Source organism: Ceratotherium simum, chromosome 2 (assembly GCF_057802395.1).
Source record: "Ceratotherium simum simum isolate JZ-2026a chromosome 2, ASM5780239v1, whole genome shotgun sequence".
Taxonomy (NCBI): Eukaryota; Metazoa; Chordata; class Mammalia; order Perissodactyla; family Rhinocerotidae; genus Ceratotherium; species Ceratotherium simum.
The window spans coordinates 97,803,798-97,819,512 of NC_141901.1; the positions used below are offsets into that span (position 1 = coordinate 97,803,798).

At 34.8% G+C, this 15,715-nt stretch overlaps 1 protein-coding gene across 7 annotated transcripts in view; it reads right to left on the bottom strand.

Moving 5' to 3' along the window:
* ATG4C (autophagy related 4C cysteine peptidase) overlaps positions 1-15,715 on the bottom strand; it is a 110,461-nt gene that overhangs the window by 51,786 nt on the left and 42,960 nt on the right. For all 7 annotated transcript variants that reach the window (XM_087417047.1, XM_087417016.1, XM_014788243.2 and 4 more), the window contains exons 4-6: positions 13,397-13,630; positions 11,151-11,481; positions 9,227-9,297 (exon numbers count right to left, since the gene is read on the bottom strand). In XM_087417047.1, the coding sequence (XP_087273173.1) occupies positions 9,227-9,297; positions 11,151-11,481; positions 13,397-13,630 (636 nt within the window). The remainder of the gene's footprint in view (positions 1-9,226; positions 9,298-11,150; positions 11,482-13,396; positions 13,631-15,715) is intronic.

Genomic DNA, 15,715 nt, shown 5'->3' on the forward strand with positions numbered 1-15,715 from the left:
CCGTGGAGAGACTGGGTCTGCTTCGGGAGGTTGGGGCGCGCACACGGGGCAGGACTGTGTTGACTGTGTGTGGACCTGTGGGTGGCAGGGCTTGCCAGCTGCAGAAGACTTGTGCTTCTCAAAGACCCACATAGGGGGTTTGCCCCACCTTCCAAAGTCTGAAACAATTGGGTGCTCCTGTGCCTGAGGCCAGCCCCATCTAGCTGCAATCCTCAGAGAGCTGACAAGAGACCTAAAGGCTGGAGACTTATAGCAATTGTAAGCCCCTGAGCCTAACAACCTGCCACGCTGGGGGCCTACTCACTTAAAAGAAATACTGCAACACAAATGTGGTATTAGAACTTGCAGCCAACTGAGCTGGGGCTCCCCACACATGACAAAGAGAGTGAAGGGCCCACAACAACTACAAGCAGCTGAGCATTACAATAGCTGGCCAGGGGCATAACTCAGCCTCCCTGGGCACCTACAGGGAGAGCAAACAGGCCACAACAGAAGGACACACGTAGCCCACACAGGGGTCTCCCCTGGAACATTGAGAACTGAGGGAAGCACACTGGGAGCCTCCTAAGGCATCACTTATATAAGGTCACCTATCCAAGAGCAGGAGACGTAGCTGACCTACCTAATACGTAGACACAAGCACAGGGAAAGAGGCAAAATGAGGAGGCAAAAGAATACATTCCAAGTAAGGGAACAGGACAAAACCCCAGAAAAGGAACTAAGTGAAACAGAAATGAGCAACCTACCCGACAGAGAGTTCAAACTAAGAGTGTTAAGGATGCTCACTGATCTGGGGAGAAGAATAGATGAACTCAGTGAGAATGTCAACAAAGAAATGGAAGATATAAAAAAGAACCAATCAGGGCCGGCTCCGTGGCTTAGTGGTTAAGTGCGCGCGCTCTGATGCTGGCGGCCCGGGTTCGGATCCCGGGCGCGCCCCGAGGCACCACTTCTCCGTCCAACGCGAGGCCGAGTCCCACGTACAGCAACTAGAAGGATGTGAACCTATGACATACAACTATCTACTGGGGCTTTGGGGGGAAAAAAATGAATAAATAAAATCTTTAAAAAAGAACCAATCAGAAATGAAGAATACAATACTGGAAATGAAAAATTCACTAGAGGGACTCAAAAGCAGAGTAGAGGATACAGAAGAACGGATCTGCAAGCTGGACGAAAGACTAGAAGAAATTATCCAAGCTGAACAGGTAAAAGAGAAAAGAATTAAAAAGAGTGAGGACAGTCTAAGGGACCTCTGGGACAACATCAAGTGCACTAACATCCGTGTTATAGGTGTCCCGGAAAGAGAAGAGCGAGACAAAGGGGCAGAGAATCTATTTCAAGAGATAAGAGATGAAAACTTCCCTAACCTAAGGAAGGAAACAGACATCCAAGTACAGGAAGCACAGAGAGCCCCCAAACAAGATAAATGCAAAGAGGCCCACACCAAGACACATCATAATCAAAATGTCCAGAATTAAAGAGAGAATCCTAAAAGCCACAAGAGAAAGTCAAGTTACATACAAAGGAAACCCCATAAGGCTATCAGCTGACTTCTCAGCAGAAACCTTACAGGCTAGAAGAGAATGGCACGATATATTTAAAGTGCTAAAAGGAAAACACTTACAGCCAAGACTACTCTACCCAGCAAGGTTATCATTCAAAACGGAAGGAGAGATCAAAAATTTCCCAGACAAGCAAAAATTAAAGGAGTTTGTTAACAAGAAACCAGTGCTACAAGAAACGTTAAAGGGACTGATTTAAGGGGAAAAGAGAAGACCACAAATAGGAAAAATTATCTATTTCCATGATAAGAACATAATGGATACAAATGCACAAAAAAGAGGTTAGATATGATATCAAAAACATAAAAGGAGGGAGGAGGAGAGTTAAAGAATAGAGCTTTCAGACAGAGGTCAAACTAAAGAGACCATCAATTCTGTATAGAAGAAGAAAGGAACAGAGAGGGACTACTAAAACATTGAGAAAAAAAAAAGTTAAAAAATGGCAGTAAGTACATACTTATCAATAGCTAGTTTAAACGTCAATGGACTAAATGCTCCAATTAAAAGGCATAGGGTAGCTGATTGGATAAAAAAACAAGACCCATATATATGCTGCATACAAGAGACACACTTCAGACCTAAAGACACTCACAAACTGAAAGTGAAGGGATGGAAAAAGATACTCCACGCAAATGGCAATGAAAAGAAAGCTGGGGTAGCAGTACTCATATCAGACACAATAGACTTTAAAACAAAAACTGTAAAAAGAGATAAAGAAGGGCATTACATAATGATCAAGGGACCAATCCAACAAGAGGATATAACACTTGTAAATATCTACGCACTCAATGTAGGTGCACCTAAATATATAAAGCAATTATTAACAGACATAAAAACAGAAATAGACAGTAACACAATAATACTAGGGGACTTTAACACTCCACTTACACCAACAGATAGATCATCCAAACAGAAGATCAATAAGGAAACACTGGCCTTAAATGATACGCTAGAACAGATGGACCTAATAGATATATACAGAGCAGTCCATCCAAAAACCAAAGAATACACGTTCTTTTCAAATGCACATGGAACATTCTCCAGGATTGATCCCATATTAGGCCACAAAACGAGTCTCCATAAATTTAAGAAGTTGAAATAATACCAAGCATCTTTTCTGACCACAACGGTATGAAACTAGAAATCAACTATAGGAAGAAAATCAGAAAAGCCACAAATATGTGGAGATTAAACAAAATGCTACTGAACAATGACTGGGTCAACGAAGAAATCAAAGAAGAAATCAAAAAATACCTGGAGACAAATGAAAATGAAAATATGACATGCCAGAATTTATGGGATACAGCAAAAGCGGTTCTAAGAAGGAAGTTTATAGCAATACAAGCCTATCTCAACAAACAAGAAAAATCTCAAATAAACAATCTAACAAAGCACCTAAAGGAACTGGAAAAAGAAGAACAAACCAAGCCCAAAATCAATAGAAGAAGGGAAATAATAAAAATCAGAGCAGAAATAAATGAAATAGAGACTAAAAAAACAATAGAAAAAATTAATAAAACCAAGAGCTGGTTCTTTGAAAAGGTCAACAAAATTGACAAACCTTTAGCTAGACTCACCAAGAAAAAAAGAGAGAAGGCACAAATAAGTAAAATCAGAAATGAAAGAGGAGAAATTACAACAGACACCTCAGAAATACAAAAGATTATAAGAGAATACTATGAAAAGCTATATGCCAACCAATTCGACAATCTGGAAGAAATGGATAAATTCTTAGAATCATACAACCTTCCCAAACTGGATCAAGAAGAAGTAGAGGATTTGAATAGACCAATCACCAGTAAGGAGATCGAAACGGTAATCACAAACCTCCCCAAAAATAAAAGTCCAGGACCAGACGGCTTCCCTGGGGAATTCTACCAAACATTCAAAGAAGACTTAATACCTATCCTTCTCAAACTCTTCCAAAAAATTGAGGAGGGGGGGAAGCTCCCTAATTCATTCTACGAAGCTGACATTACCCTGATACCAAAACCAGACAAGGACAACACAAAAAAAAGAAAATTACAGGCCAATATCACTGATGAACATCGATGCAAAAATCCTCAACAAAATACTAGCAAATCGCTTACAACAATACGTTAAAAAGATTATACACCATGATCAGGTGGGATTTATTCCAGGTCTGCAGGGATGGTTTAACGTTCGCAAATCAATCAACGTAATACACCACATTAATAAAATGAAGAATAAAAATCACATGATCATCTCAATAGATGCAGAGAAAGCATTTGACAAGATACAGCATCCCTTTATGATAAAAACTCTGAATAAAATGGCTATAGAAGGAAAGTACCTCAACATAATAAAGGCCATATATGACAAACCCACAGCTAATATCATCCTCAATGGTAAAAAACTGAAAGCTATCCCTCTAAGAACAGGAACCAGACAAGGATGCCAACTGTCACCACTCCTATTTAACATGGTATTGGAAGTCCTAGCCAGAGCAATCAGGCAAGAGAAAGAAATAAAAGGGATCCAAATTGGAAAGGAAGAAGTGAAACTGTCACTATTTGCAGATGACATGATTATATATATAGAAAACCCTAAAGAATCCACCAGAAAACTCTTAGAAGTAATAAACACATATGGTAAAGTTGCAGGATACAAAATCAACATACAAAAATCAGTTGCATTTCTATACACTAACAACGAAGTAGCAGAAAGAGAAATTAAGAATACCATCCCATTTACAATTGCAACAAAAAGAATAAAATACCTAGGAATAAACTTAACCAAAGAGGTGAAAGATCTGTACACCAAAAACTATAAAACATTGCTGAAAGAAATTGAAGAAGACACAAAGAAATGGAAAGATATTCCATGCTCTTGGATTGGAAGAATTAACATAGTTAAGATGTCCATACTTCCTACAGCCATCTATAGATTCAATGCAATCCCTATCAAAGTTCCAACAACATTTTTCACAGAAATAGAACAAAGAATCCTAAAATTTATATGAAACAACAAAAGACCCCGAATAGCTAAAGGAATCCTGAGAAAAAAGAACAAAGCTGGAGGTATCACACTCCCTGATTTCAAAATATACTACAAAGCTGTAGTAACCAAAACAGCATGGTACTGGCACAAAAACAGACACACAGATCAATGGAATAGAATCGAAAGCCCAGAAATAAACCCACACATCTATGGACAGTTAATCTTTGACAAAGGAGCCAAGAACATACAATGGGGAAAAGAAAGTCTCTTCAACAAATGGTGTTGGGAAAACTGGATAGCCACATGCAAAAAAATGAAAGTAGACCCTTACCTTACACCATACACAAAAATTAACTCCAAATGGATTAAAGACTTAAATGTAAGACCTGAAACTATGAAACTTCTAGAAGAAAACATAGGCAGTATGCTCTTTGACATTGGTCTTCGCAACATATTTTCAAGCACCATGTCTGACAGGGCAAGAGAAACAATAGAAAAAATAAACAAATGGGACTACATCAAACGAAAAAGCTTCTGCACAGCAAAGGAAACCATCAACAAAACGAAAAGACAACCTAACAATTGGGAGAAGATATTTGCAAACCATACATCTGATAAGGGCTTAATCTCCAAAATATATAAAGAACTCATGTATCTCAACAACAAAAAAACTAACAACCCAATAAAAAAATGGGCAAATGACCTGAACAGACATTTCTCCAAAGAAGATATACAGATGGCCAACAGGCACATCAAAAGATGTTCAAAATCATTAACTATCAGGGAAATGCAAATGAAAACTACAATGAGATATCACCTCACGCCCGTCAGAATAGCTATAATTAACAAGACAGGAAACAACACGTGTTGGAGAGGATGTGGAGAGAAGGGAACTCTCATACACTGCTGGTGGGAGTGCAAACTGGTGCAGCCACTATGGAAAACAGTATGAAGATTCCTCAAAAACTCAAGGATAGAACTACCATGTGATCCAGCTATTCCACTGTTGGGTATTTATCCAAAGAACTTGAAAACAGCAATGCGTAAAGATACATGCACCCCTGTGTTCACTGCAGCATTATTCACAACAGCCAAGACTTGGAAGCAACCTCAGTGACCATCAAGGGACGAATGGATAAAGAAGATGTGGTATATATACACAATGGAATACTACTCAGCCATAAGAAATGATGAAATCCAGCCATTTGGGACAACATGGATGGACATTGAGGCTATTATGCAAAGTGAAATAAGTCAGAGGGAGAAGGTCAAATACCGTATGATTTCCTTCATTAAGTAGTAAATAATAACAACAATAAACAAACACATAGAGACAGAGATTGGATTGGTGGTTATCAGAGGGGAAGGGGGTAGGGAGGAGGGCCAAAGGGATAATTCGGCACATTCGTGTGGTGATGGGTTGTAATTAGTATTTGGGTGGTGAACACAAGGTAATCTATGCAGAAATAGAAGTATAATGATGTACACCTGAAATTTATACAATGTTATAAACCAATGTTACTGCAATAAACAAAAAAATTAAAAAATAAAATAAAAGACATGATCAATTTCTTTTGATCAGATGGATCAAAAAGAGAAAAGAAATATAAGGAAACCAAGTTGAAGTCCAAGTTAGACATAAGGGTCTGATCTAAATCACTGAGAGTGGAGAAGAGAGAGGAGATTTCAGAAGTATTTTTTAAAGTATAATTGGCAAGCTTTGGTTGACTGGCTAGATATAAGCAACGAGAAAAGAGTCAAGAATGAGTGAGTGTATGCACATGAACATGATGCTACTAGTAAACAGAAAACAGCAAGGGCGGGGTGATAAGTTTAGTTTTAAACATGCTAATTTGAAGTGTTTGTAGAACGTCTAGGAGGAAATATTTGAAGGACAGCAGAAAATAGAAGTTACCTCCTATCAGCACAAGAAATGTAGTTTAAAAGTCCTAGTGAATGGCCCATAGTCCTAACTACTTAAAGCCATGGAAAAAGATGCAACTACAGAGGAAGAGAATACAGAATGAGAGGAGGAGAAAACGAATGGAAAGTGGAGCCTTTAAAAACACTAATTAAGGCTGAGGGGAAAATATTATTGATGGAATCTGGCTTCACCTAATTCCTAACCCCACAATCCATCAAAACACATACACTACATAACATAATAAACTCTCCCTTTAGGATTCTTAAACATCAGTGCTAAAAATTTTAAGATCTACTTCAAATTACACACACCACTTACATAATGAATAACTTTGTGTTCTTTAATTAACTAACAACATGTAACAGAGACCAAAGCTGACCAATATGAATAAAAGCACAAAAGGCAAATTCATAAACTTATTTAATGATTAATTGTTTAAGCACATTCTTTGGCTCAATCAGAACTCTTATCACAGCAAATTTTATTTGCAAGATTTTCTACCTGAAAAACAAATATAGTACCTGCAAAACTCATATACTCATTTGAAAATTTACAACTTTCACAGTCATATGGCTATAATCATGGCTACTGGCCTTTCTTAAAAAGCCAATTAACATTAACAAACAAAATGCATGTGTATTGGTAACCATATTTCCACACTACAAACACTAGTCAGTTATCAGGGTAACCTCAAGCATTTTGTAAATACCCTTACAGTAAACATGATTGAAGTATATTTAACTTTCCCAAAACATTAACATATTTTATCCTGTTAACAGCATTTCTGTAAAGAATAAATTTAACAACACTAGGTAGCTTATTTTGAAGGCACTTTTATTTTATTAGGAAATTTAGGTCTCTATTTTATCCCTAACAAAGTTTCAAAATTACCACAGATACTGTTCATTAAACAGAAGACCAAAAACAATAAAACAAAGCAAAATTCTGGACAACAGCTGCATCATTATCAGATGATTTACTGAAGTACTAGTGAAAAAGATATCAAATTTTCCTTCCTTGGAACACAACCACCAATGAGATGGTACCTGGCAGACATACAGCCCAAGAATACATCTATGTTAAATTTTCCCACCTATCTTTTTTAAAGTAGTCATTTTAAATATGGGAATTTTCTTTAAGAACTTATTTTAATATTACAACTAATAATTTCTAGTATATATTCAATCAAGAAATATTTAATAAGGGCCTACTACGTGTAGGGTGCTATGTAGGAATGGGTAAGACATGGTCTCTACCTTCATAATCATTTACAGTAAAAATGGGATAAGCTAAAAAACGTCTGACCATAAATGGTGTTGGGAAAACTGGACAGCCACATGCAAAAGAATAAAACTGAACCACTATCTTACACCATACACAAAAACTAACTCAAAATGGATTAAAGATTTGAACATAAGATCTGAAACCACAAAACTCCAAAAAGAAAACATAGGTGGTAAGCTCCTTGACATCAATCTTGCTGATGATTTTTTGGATTTGACACCAAAAGCAAAGGCCACAAAAGCAAAAATAAACAAGTGGGACTACATCAAACTAAAAAGCTTCTGCATATCAACAAAATGAAAAGGAAACCTACCAAATGGGAGAAAATATTTGCAAATCATTTATCTGATAAGGGGTTAATATCCAAAATATATAAAGAACTTATACAACTCAACAGCAAAAAAAAACAATCTGATTAAAAAATGGGCAGAAGATCTGAATAGACATTTTTCCAGAAAAGACATACAGAAGACCAGTAGGTATATGAAAAGGTGTTCAACATCACTAATCATCAGGTAAATGCAAATCAAAACCACAATGAGCTATCACCTCACACCTGTTAGAATGGCTCTTATCAAAAAGACAAGAGATAACAAAAGTTGGTGAGGATGTAGAGAAACGGTAACCCTTGTGCACTGTTGATGGGAATGTAAATTAGTGCAGCCACTATGGAAAACAGTATGGAGGTTCCTCAAAAAATTAAAAATAGAACTACCATATGATCTAGCAATTCCACTTCTGGGTATATATCTGAAGAAAACAAAAATACTAACTCAAAAAGATACACGCACCCCCATGTTCACTGCAGCATTATTTACAATAGCGAAGACATGGAAGCAACCTAAATGTCCACTGATAGATGAATGGATAAAGAAAATGTGCACATACACATATGTGCATGCGCACACAATGGAATACTACTTAGCCATAAAAAAGAATGACATCTTGCCATTTACAACAACATGGACGGACCTTTAGGACATTACACTAAGTGAAGTAAGTCAGAGAGAGAAAGATAAATACTGTATGATCTCACTTACATGTGGAATCTAAAACAAACAAACAAACAAACAAAAAACCAAGCTCATGGATACAGAGAACAGACTGGTCATTGCCACAGGAGGGTGGGTGGGAGGGGTGTGGGGATATGAGTGAAAGGAATTAAAAAGTACAAACTCCCACTTATAAAATAAGGTGTGATGTACAGTATGGTGACTACAATTAATAATACTGTACTGTATATTTGAAAGTTGCTAAGAGAGTAGATCTTAAAAGCTCTTATCACAAGGAAAAAAAAATTTTGTAACCATGTATGGTGATGGAAGTTAACCAGACTTATTGTGGTGATCATTTTGCAATAGATACAAATACTGAATCAGTATGTTGTACACCTGAAACTAATATAATGTCATATGTCAACTATATCTAAATAAAATAAAGAGAAGTCTGACCAAATAAACAGATAAAAATTAGAATTATATACATTCCTCACCTGTACAATCCTGTGCAACATAAATAGTTATTCCTTGTAAATCAGGGTGTCTTGCTTCTTCAACTGCTTTTCTAAGAAAATAACAAGCATCATCCTTTAAAATCCTAACTAACATTTCCAGTTAATAACTAAAGATTTAATCTAAGGAGAAAGAAAGCCATCATTTTCTTAACTTTTCTATTTAACCTATAGTGTCTGCTTTCAAAAGTATCATCTGAATGGTATCAAAAATCAGGTCAATTTTTTCAAAGTAGAATATTACACTAAATTACTCAAAACATTAAAACATAAGTTACAAAATATGTAAAAAAAATTCTTGGGTATAAAGCTGCAAACCCCAACCCCTAAAAAGGTATTTCTCTCAACCATTCACCTGGCAATATTAAACGTTTTCTAGCCAGTAGTATGACAGCAGGCTTCAAAGTTTGCTTCATATTAACTTGACATTACTGACCAGCAGTGAAGCACTGTATGGTTGTCCTCTGGTACACTTAGAAAAGTTTTTTTCTTTTCTTTAAACAATAGCATGACTCTTTTTTTCCTTCATTCAAAAATCTATATGACCTGAACAAATGAATTTCCTAATTTCAACTCTTAGAATTCTGTAAGTAAAACTGCAAATTGAAAAATATTTCTGAGTATAATGTTCTCAATGGTGCACACGATGTGAAAAAAATCACAAGATCCGCAAAAGGAAATTATACAAACTGTGGAAACATATTTTTATTCAACTATACCTTTTCAATTTTTTAACTTAACATACCTTATTATGCATGTTTGTATATGTAAGTACAGAAGAGAGATCAGCCAATTATGGCCCACGGGCCAAATATGACCTGCAGCCTGTTTTTGTACAGCCTGCAAGCTAAGAATGGTTTTTACAGGACTCAAGGTTTGTAAAAAAAGAAAAGAAAAATAGGCAATAGAGCCCTTATATGGCCTATAAAACCTAAAATATTTACTATCAGGCCTTTTACAGAAAAAGTATTCTGATCCCTGGGGTATAGAACATATCCTGAAGAGTAGAAACTATGCTTTTACAATTATGCTTTTATAAATGTCATATCAAGTTCGACTTGATATTATTATTAACAATCCATTTAATAAAATTAGTAACATTAATAACAATTGAAAATACTTTTTCAAGTCTAAGCATCTGGCCTATAAAATATAAAAACCTGTTAACATGCAAAAAACTCTGTAATAATTTCATATTTATATATGATTCTAAAGGGAGTAAATTTACTATGACATACTACACTTGAATGACATATTAATGATTCAGTTTATAATAATAATGGGACACAAACCAATAAGACAATTTTTTTTTAAACTTTAGTAGTATCCAGATAAATGGCACGTAATAAGCTCAGGTATAGTGAAATTTGACTTTCGACTTTTTTCTAACTACTCTGAATGTCACAGACCCTTTACTTTTACTATGATATAATTATAATATTAATAGTCCCATACATTTACAATTCATGTGAATTTGATGTGTGCAAAGAAATGCTGAAAACATCAATTTTAGTTCTTGACATTTCAGTACACTATCAGTACACTACAGCCCCCAGGTTACACTATTAAAAAAAAAAAAAACTATTAATGCTATCTTCCAACTCCAAGGTTGAAAGAGTTGTTAGTTTTTAGAACATTTCAATATGGTAGTCTAACGAAAACTTGGTTAGAAAGAGACCGTGGATATCTATACCTATGAGCAAAAGAAGAAAAATTTGTCAGTAGATAAATTAACTGTAACTAGAGTTGCAATATGACTTATTTTTTCCCTAATAGCAAATGAAAGCTCCTTATGAATATTCTCATACAGACTTTAAAAGTTCCAATTACATATAAACACTGCAAAAGTCACTATCTCTGAGCCTGAGGACTCCTGTTATAAGATGAGATTTTAAAACAATTTTACCTTAAAATGTGAGCAACCACAGCTGGTCCATACCAATCTCCAGCTTTTTTCCCAGACTTCTTTCCATATTCTATTAGTTGATGTAAACCAAAAAGAGCCAAGGGGGAATCACCAAACCAAGAGATGATCTTCCTGTGATAAATCTCATTTCGCATTTCATGATCATCAGAATATCTCCCAACTGTTTCCTTCAGAGAAATTGTTGGGGTTTTGAGTTCTCTTTCCCCTGAAAGCGATGCTTCAAATGATGCAGTAAATTTTTTTACAGTGTTGGAAGTCCATGATTCCAAGTCTGAATTTTCAATGTTCAAAGCATCAGGCCAGGTCCAAGCTATAGTAGTTCCAAAGCAAGGTGTTCAGATCTTTTAAATAGTTAACAATTCTACTAAAATAAGTATATAATAGCATTTAAAGTCATATGTATTACTAAACCAAAATAGTAAACTCAGAAACAGGCAAATTTAGAGAGACAGAAAGTAGATTAATGGCTGTTGGGAGTGACTACCAATGGGTGTGAGGCTTCTTTTGGGGATGATGAAAATGTCCTAAAATTAGATTATGGTGATGGTTACAGAACTCTGTAAATATACTAAAAACCATTGAGTTGTTCACTTTAAATGAGTGAATTTATGCTTTGTAGATTATATATCAATAAAAGCTACTTAAAAAAACAAATAAAGGTACCAGCAGAGAAAATATGCCATTATATCAATGATGTTTACTTCTGAGTGGTAATATTATTCCCTGAACTTTTCTGTAGTTTCTAAAATTTCTAAAATGGGAATATATTACATATAATGAGAAAAAAATTACCAAAATGAAAGAGAAAAAAACGGTAAACTCAGATACAAATGGACAATTCTGAAATATGCTTTTCTTTCTTTTCTTTTCTTTAACAATGCTGAGATGGAATAAACACTTTTGTATTCCATTACCAGGACTGTTTATCAGACATCCAGTCATGACTACCAAAGGCACAATAAACACATTCACTAACATTCATAGTACTCATGAGAGAATAACTTCAGAAAGTGGATTTTGTTTTGATCATATGTTAAAACAGAAGTCTGACCATGGAAGTTTAAATTTCTTTGCAAAATGTTTTTTTCTCATACAATCCTTTCAGAATAACGTAATCATCATTTAGGGAGTAATATCAACTGTCTAGTAAATGAAAAGTTAACAAATGAAGTCACTAGAGATCAAAGATCCCCCCAAAATCAACTATAATCCACTACTTCACTGTTTTTGATAACAAGACAGTCCCCAAACATACATGCAATTTTAAGTTAACAAAACGAGTCATAGAATCAGAGACTTAATGAAGACTCTGAAAAATATTTCAATTCTTGCCCATTATTGCCTAAGACTGCCCAAGACTCCAAATAAATCATCCCAAAAAAAGTTTAAAAATTCTTTTTCTTTGCATTATCCACACCACTCTTGAATAAACATTCTCTCTAAATGATCTCATCAATAATTCCTATAGAAAGGTTACTAAATATATGCCATGCATTGCAGGGAAACTAACACCGAAAAAAATATAACACTTAGTAATAACCAGATATGATAGCCTAAAATGGTAAACTAAAATCCTCCTACAAATGTACACATTATAACAAATGAACTAACAGAAATGATAAGAAAGGTGGCACATTAGAAAAAAATAGATATATGTAAGTTAAGTAACAATGGTATTTTTGAGAATCTAAAAGACTAATAAGCTTGATGACTTTACTAAGAATATGTGTAGCAATTTAACTGTTTATAATCATATTTCTAAAGATAAAAATAATTTTAAAGCATTATTGATATGAACAGAGAAAATAAACCAGTGTAAAAATCTTTTAAGATTTAAATAACGTAAAAACATTAACTATCTGCTCAAAGTCACTGCTTTTGACCTGCCCAGGATTTAATGGAGATAATCCAGAGAGTTCATTCGAAAAGAACTTAATAGTGACAAGAGAAAAACAAAGGCTACTAAAAATTGAACTTAATTCATAGTGGTAGCCAAGAATAACAGGTATGTTTAACTTGTATTTTTGAAAGGGCAATCATGAAAGTTTATATGTAAGTCATACCTGGCCCAGTTCAATAAAGATGCAATAAGCTAAACTAGTTACAACTTCAGAAGACATCAGGGAGTCAAGAAACTAACCTCATGAAATTTTGTGCTGTTTGCATGCTGGAGTTCAAACTAAAAAATCAAAAAAAAAACCTCCAAAAACAGGAATTTGATTTACCTCTACCAAGAAAGTGTAGCACGAGTCCTTGAGCCAAAAGCATCTGGCCAGTTCTTAGTGTACAGCCCCAACCACAGTCTGTTGTCACACTGGAGCCTTCTATTTGAGGAAATTCTTCCCTGTAGGTCAGCCATATTCTTGAAGTAAAATCTTTACGAAATTCTTCCACGTTTCCCGCAATTACATGATCTTCTATTGTACATCCTGACCTTGGAGGTAATAGTTTATTTTCATCTACCAAATAAAAATATAAACATAGTCTAAATATATGCAAAGAAATGTCAATAATGGTATTATATTCCCATTACTGTCCATAAGATATGGAGTATATCACAATCTTTCTAATCTTTTTTTCCGACTTAAATGAAGATAAATCTTATTCTGTCTAATCAGGCTTTTACGAAAATCAACTGAGAATGAATGCTGAAATGTTTTGTATATTCAGGCACTAATATAAAGTATTATCAGTAATATTGTTAATAATAATATCCTATATTCCAAATATAATCAACTCTTTTATGAGGGGATAATATGAAAATATCTTTTTGCCTCATTTGGCTCAGGATATAGATAGTAGTGCTCTCTAAAATGAGATTTGCAAATAAAATACCATAATTTGTCAACATGTAAAAATGTGTATAATCACATAAACTAGTTCTCAAAATCAAGTAAAATATGCATATTGTATTTATTGTCATGAATATATTTATACTCAAATTATCAAATCAAAACTAATAAGCTAAAGAATATGAATATAAAATTCTTAAATATACAGTTATATATATATCTATAGCTCATATATATATATATAGTTCAACCTTTCATGTTGAAATATAATTTTTTAAGAAGTGTTGCCACCCACATACATCATTTTTAGAGACTTTTCCAAATTGGTTATCTCTAATACAATTTCTATGTGAAAACTACAGTCACTGTTTGCCCAATAATTTACGAAACACTAGTGCTCAAAATGAATTAACATTCCTTGATTACTCCCGGAGAGAACATCTTAGTCATCTTCACAACCTCGGCACGCAGCACAGTGCCTACACAAGGAGATTTCTAATAACTGTTGGCTGGTTGGCTGGGTGGAACTCTCAGTTCCAAGGAGTTCAATTCCCAATGCTCTTCTGCAGGATATTAAAGCAGTTTTATCATGTCTTTATTCCTCATCCTTCCTTCACCTATCCCTCCTCAAGTTCATTCTGAAAAAATTACAATCATCCAAAACTTTATAACATTCGGCTTAATGATAATGATAATAAAAAGAATGAATGCCAAGCCGCTATTATCAATGAATTTCTCTCAGTATTAGAGTTTGAAGTTAATTACAAATAAAATGCCTGGAAATTGAACATGGCACTACAAATATGTCCGAAATTTCCACTTTAGAGACATTTAAATTTGTTTGAAATTTGATACAATAGTGAGTAATTCTCATACCTCATCCTGTGGCTTGCCAAACACATAGTTCCTAATCTCCTACTTTGACAAAGCGATTAATTCCTTACGATCTTAAGATTTAGTCTCCTCTTAATATTTACTCTAAACATCACTGGAAAACTGCTAGTACCAAATGAACTTTGTTGTCCTGTTGACACTCTACTATAACACTGCCCCTGCTATTCCATCTTTGACCGACTTTCCTTTTCACAATCTTAAATAATTATATCTATCATGTCTTTTACCTCCCACTGCCTCCCCTCTAGATTTCAAGTACACTAGAGAAGAAGGAATATGTTTATCTTCTGCACCCCTGAATCTCCAGCACCTGGCAGAGTTCAGTCCATAGCAGATGTGCAATAAACACTTGTTAGGTGAGTGTAAGATAAATGGAACCAAAGGAGGAAAGTTTTTTTTTTATTTTGTTTTGCTTTGCTTTTGTTTTGTATGATGAGAGAGACTTGAGTGAGATTAGAGCTTTATGAAGAATGGGAATGTCTGAAAGAACCACTACGAAGAACTGGAAAGAAAGCTGATAAAGGAAATAGAAGAGAACTGCTAGTAATATTGAGAGCTTAGTCAAGGCTGACTATCACAATCAAAAATCACAATTACACAGGCTAATATGAGAAATAATCAGAAGTAAAACAAATTGCAAAACAAACCCTCAAAGAGTACAGCTACTGCAATTATCAGAAATGGGATAAAATAAGTATACACGTTAAAAAAATAGAAGGGTATTGAAAGTTGGACAAATAACAGAAAACAGACTATTAAAACTAACCAGGCACATATGAAAGTAATGGAAAGTAAAGTAAATGGAACTACTAGAAATGAAAAACGTAACTGCAAACAGAAACTTGATGTAGGATTAAA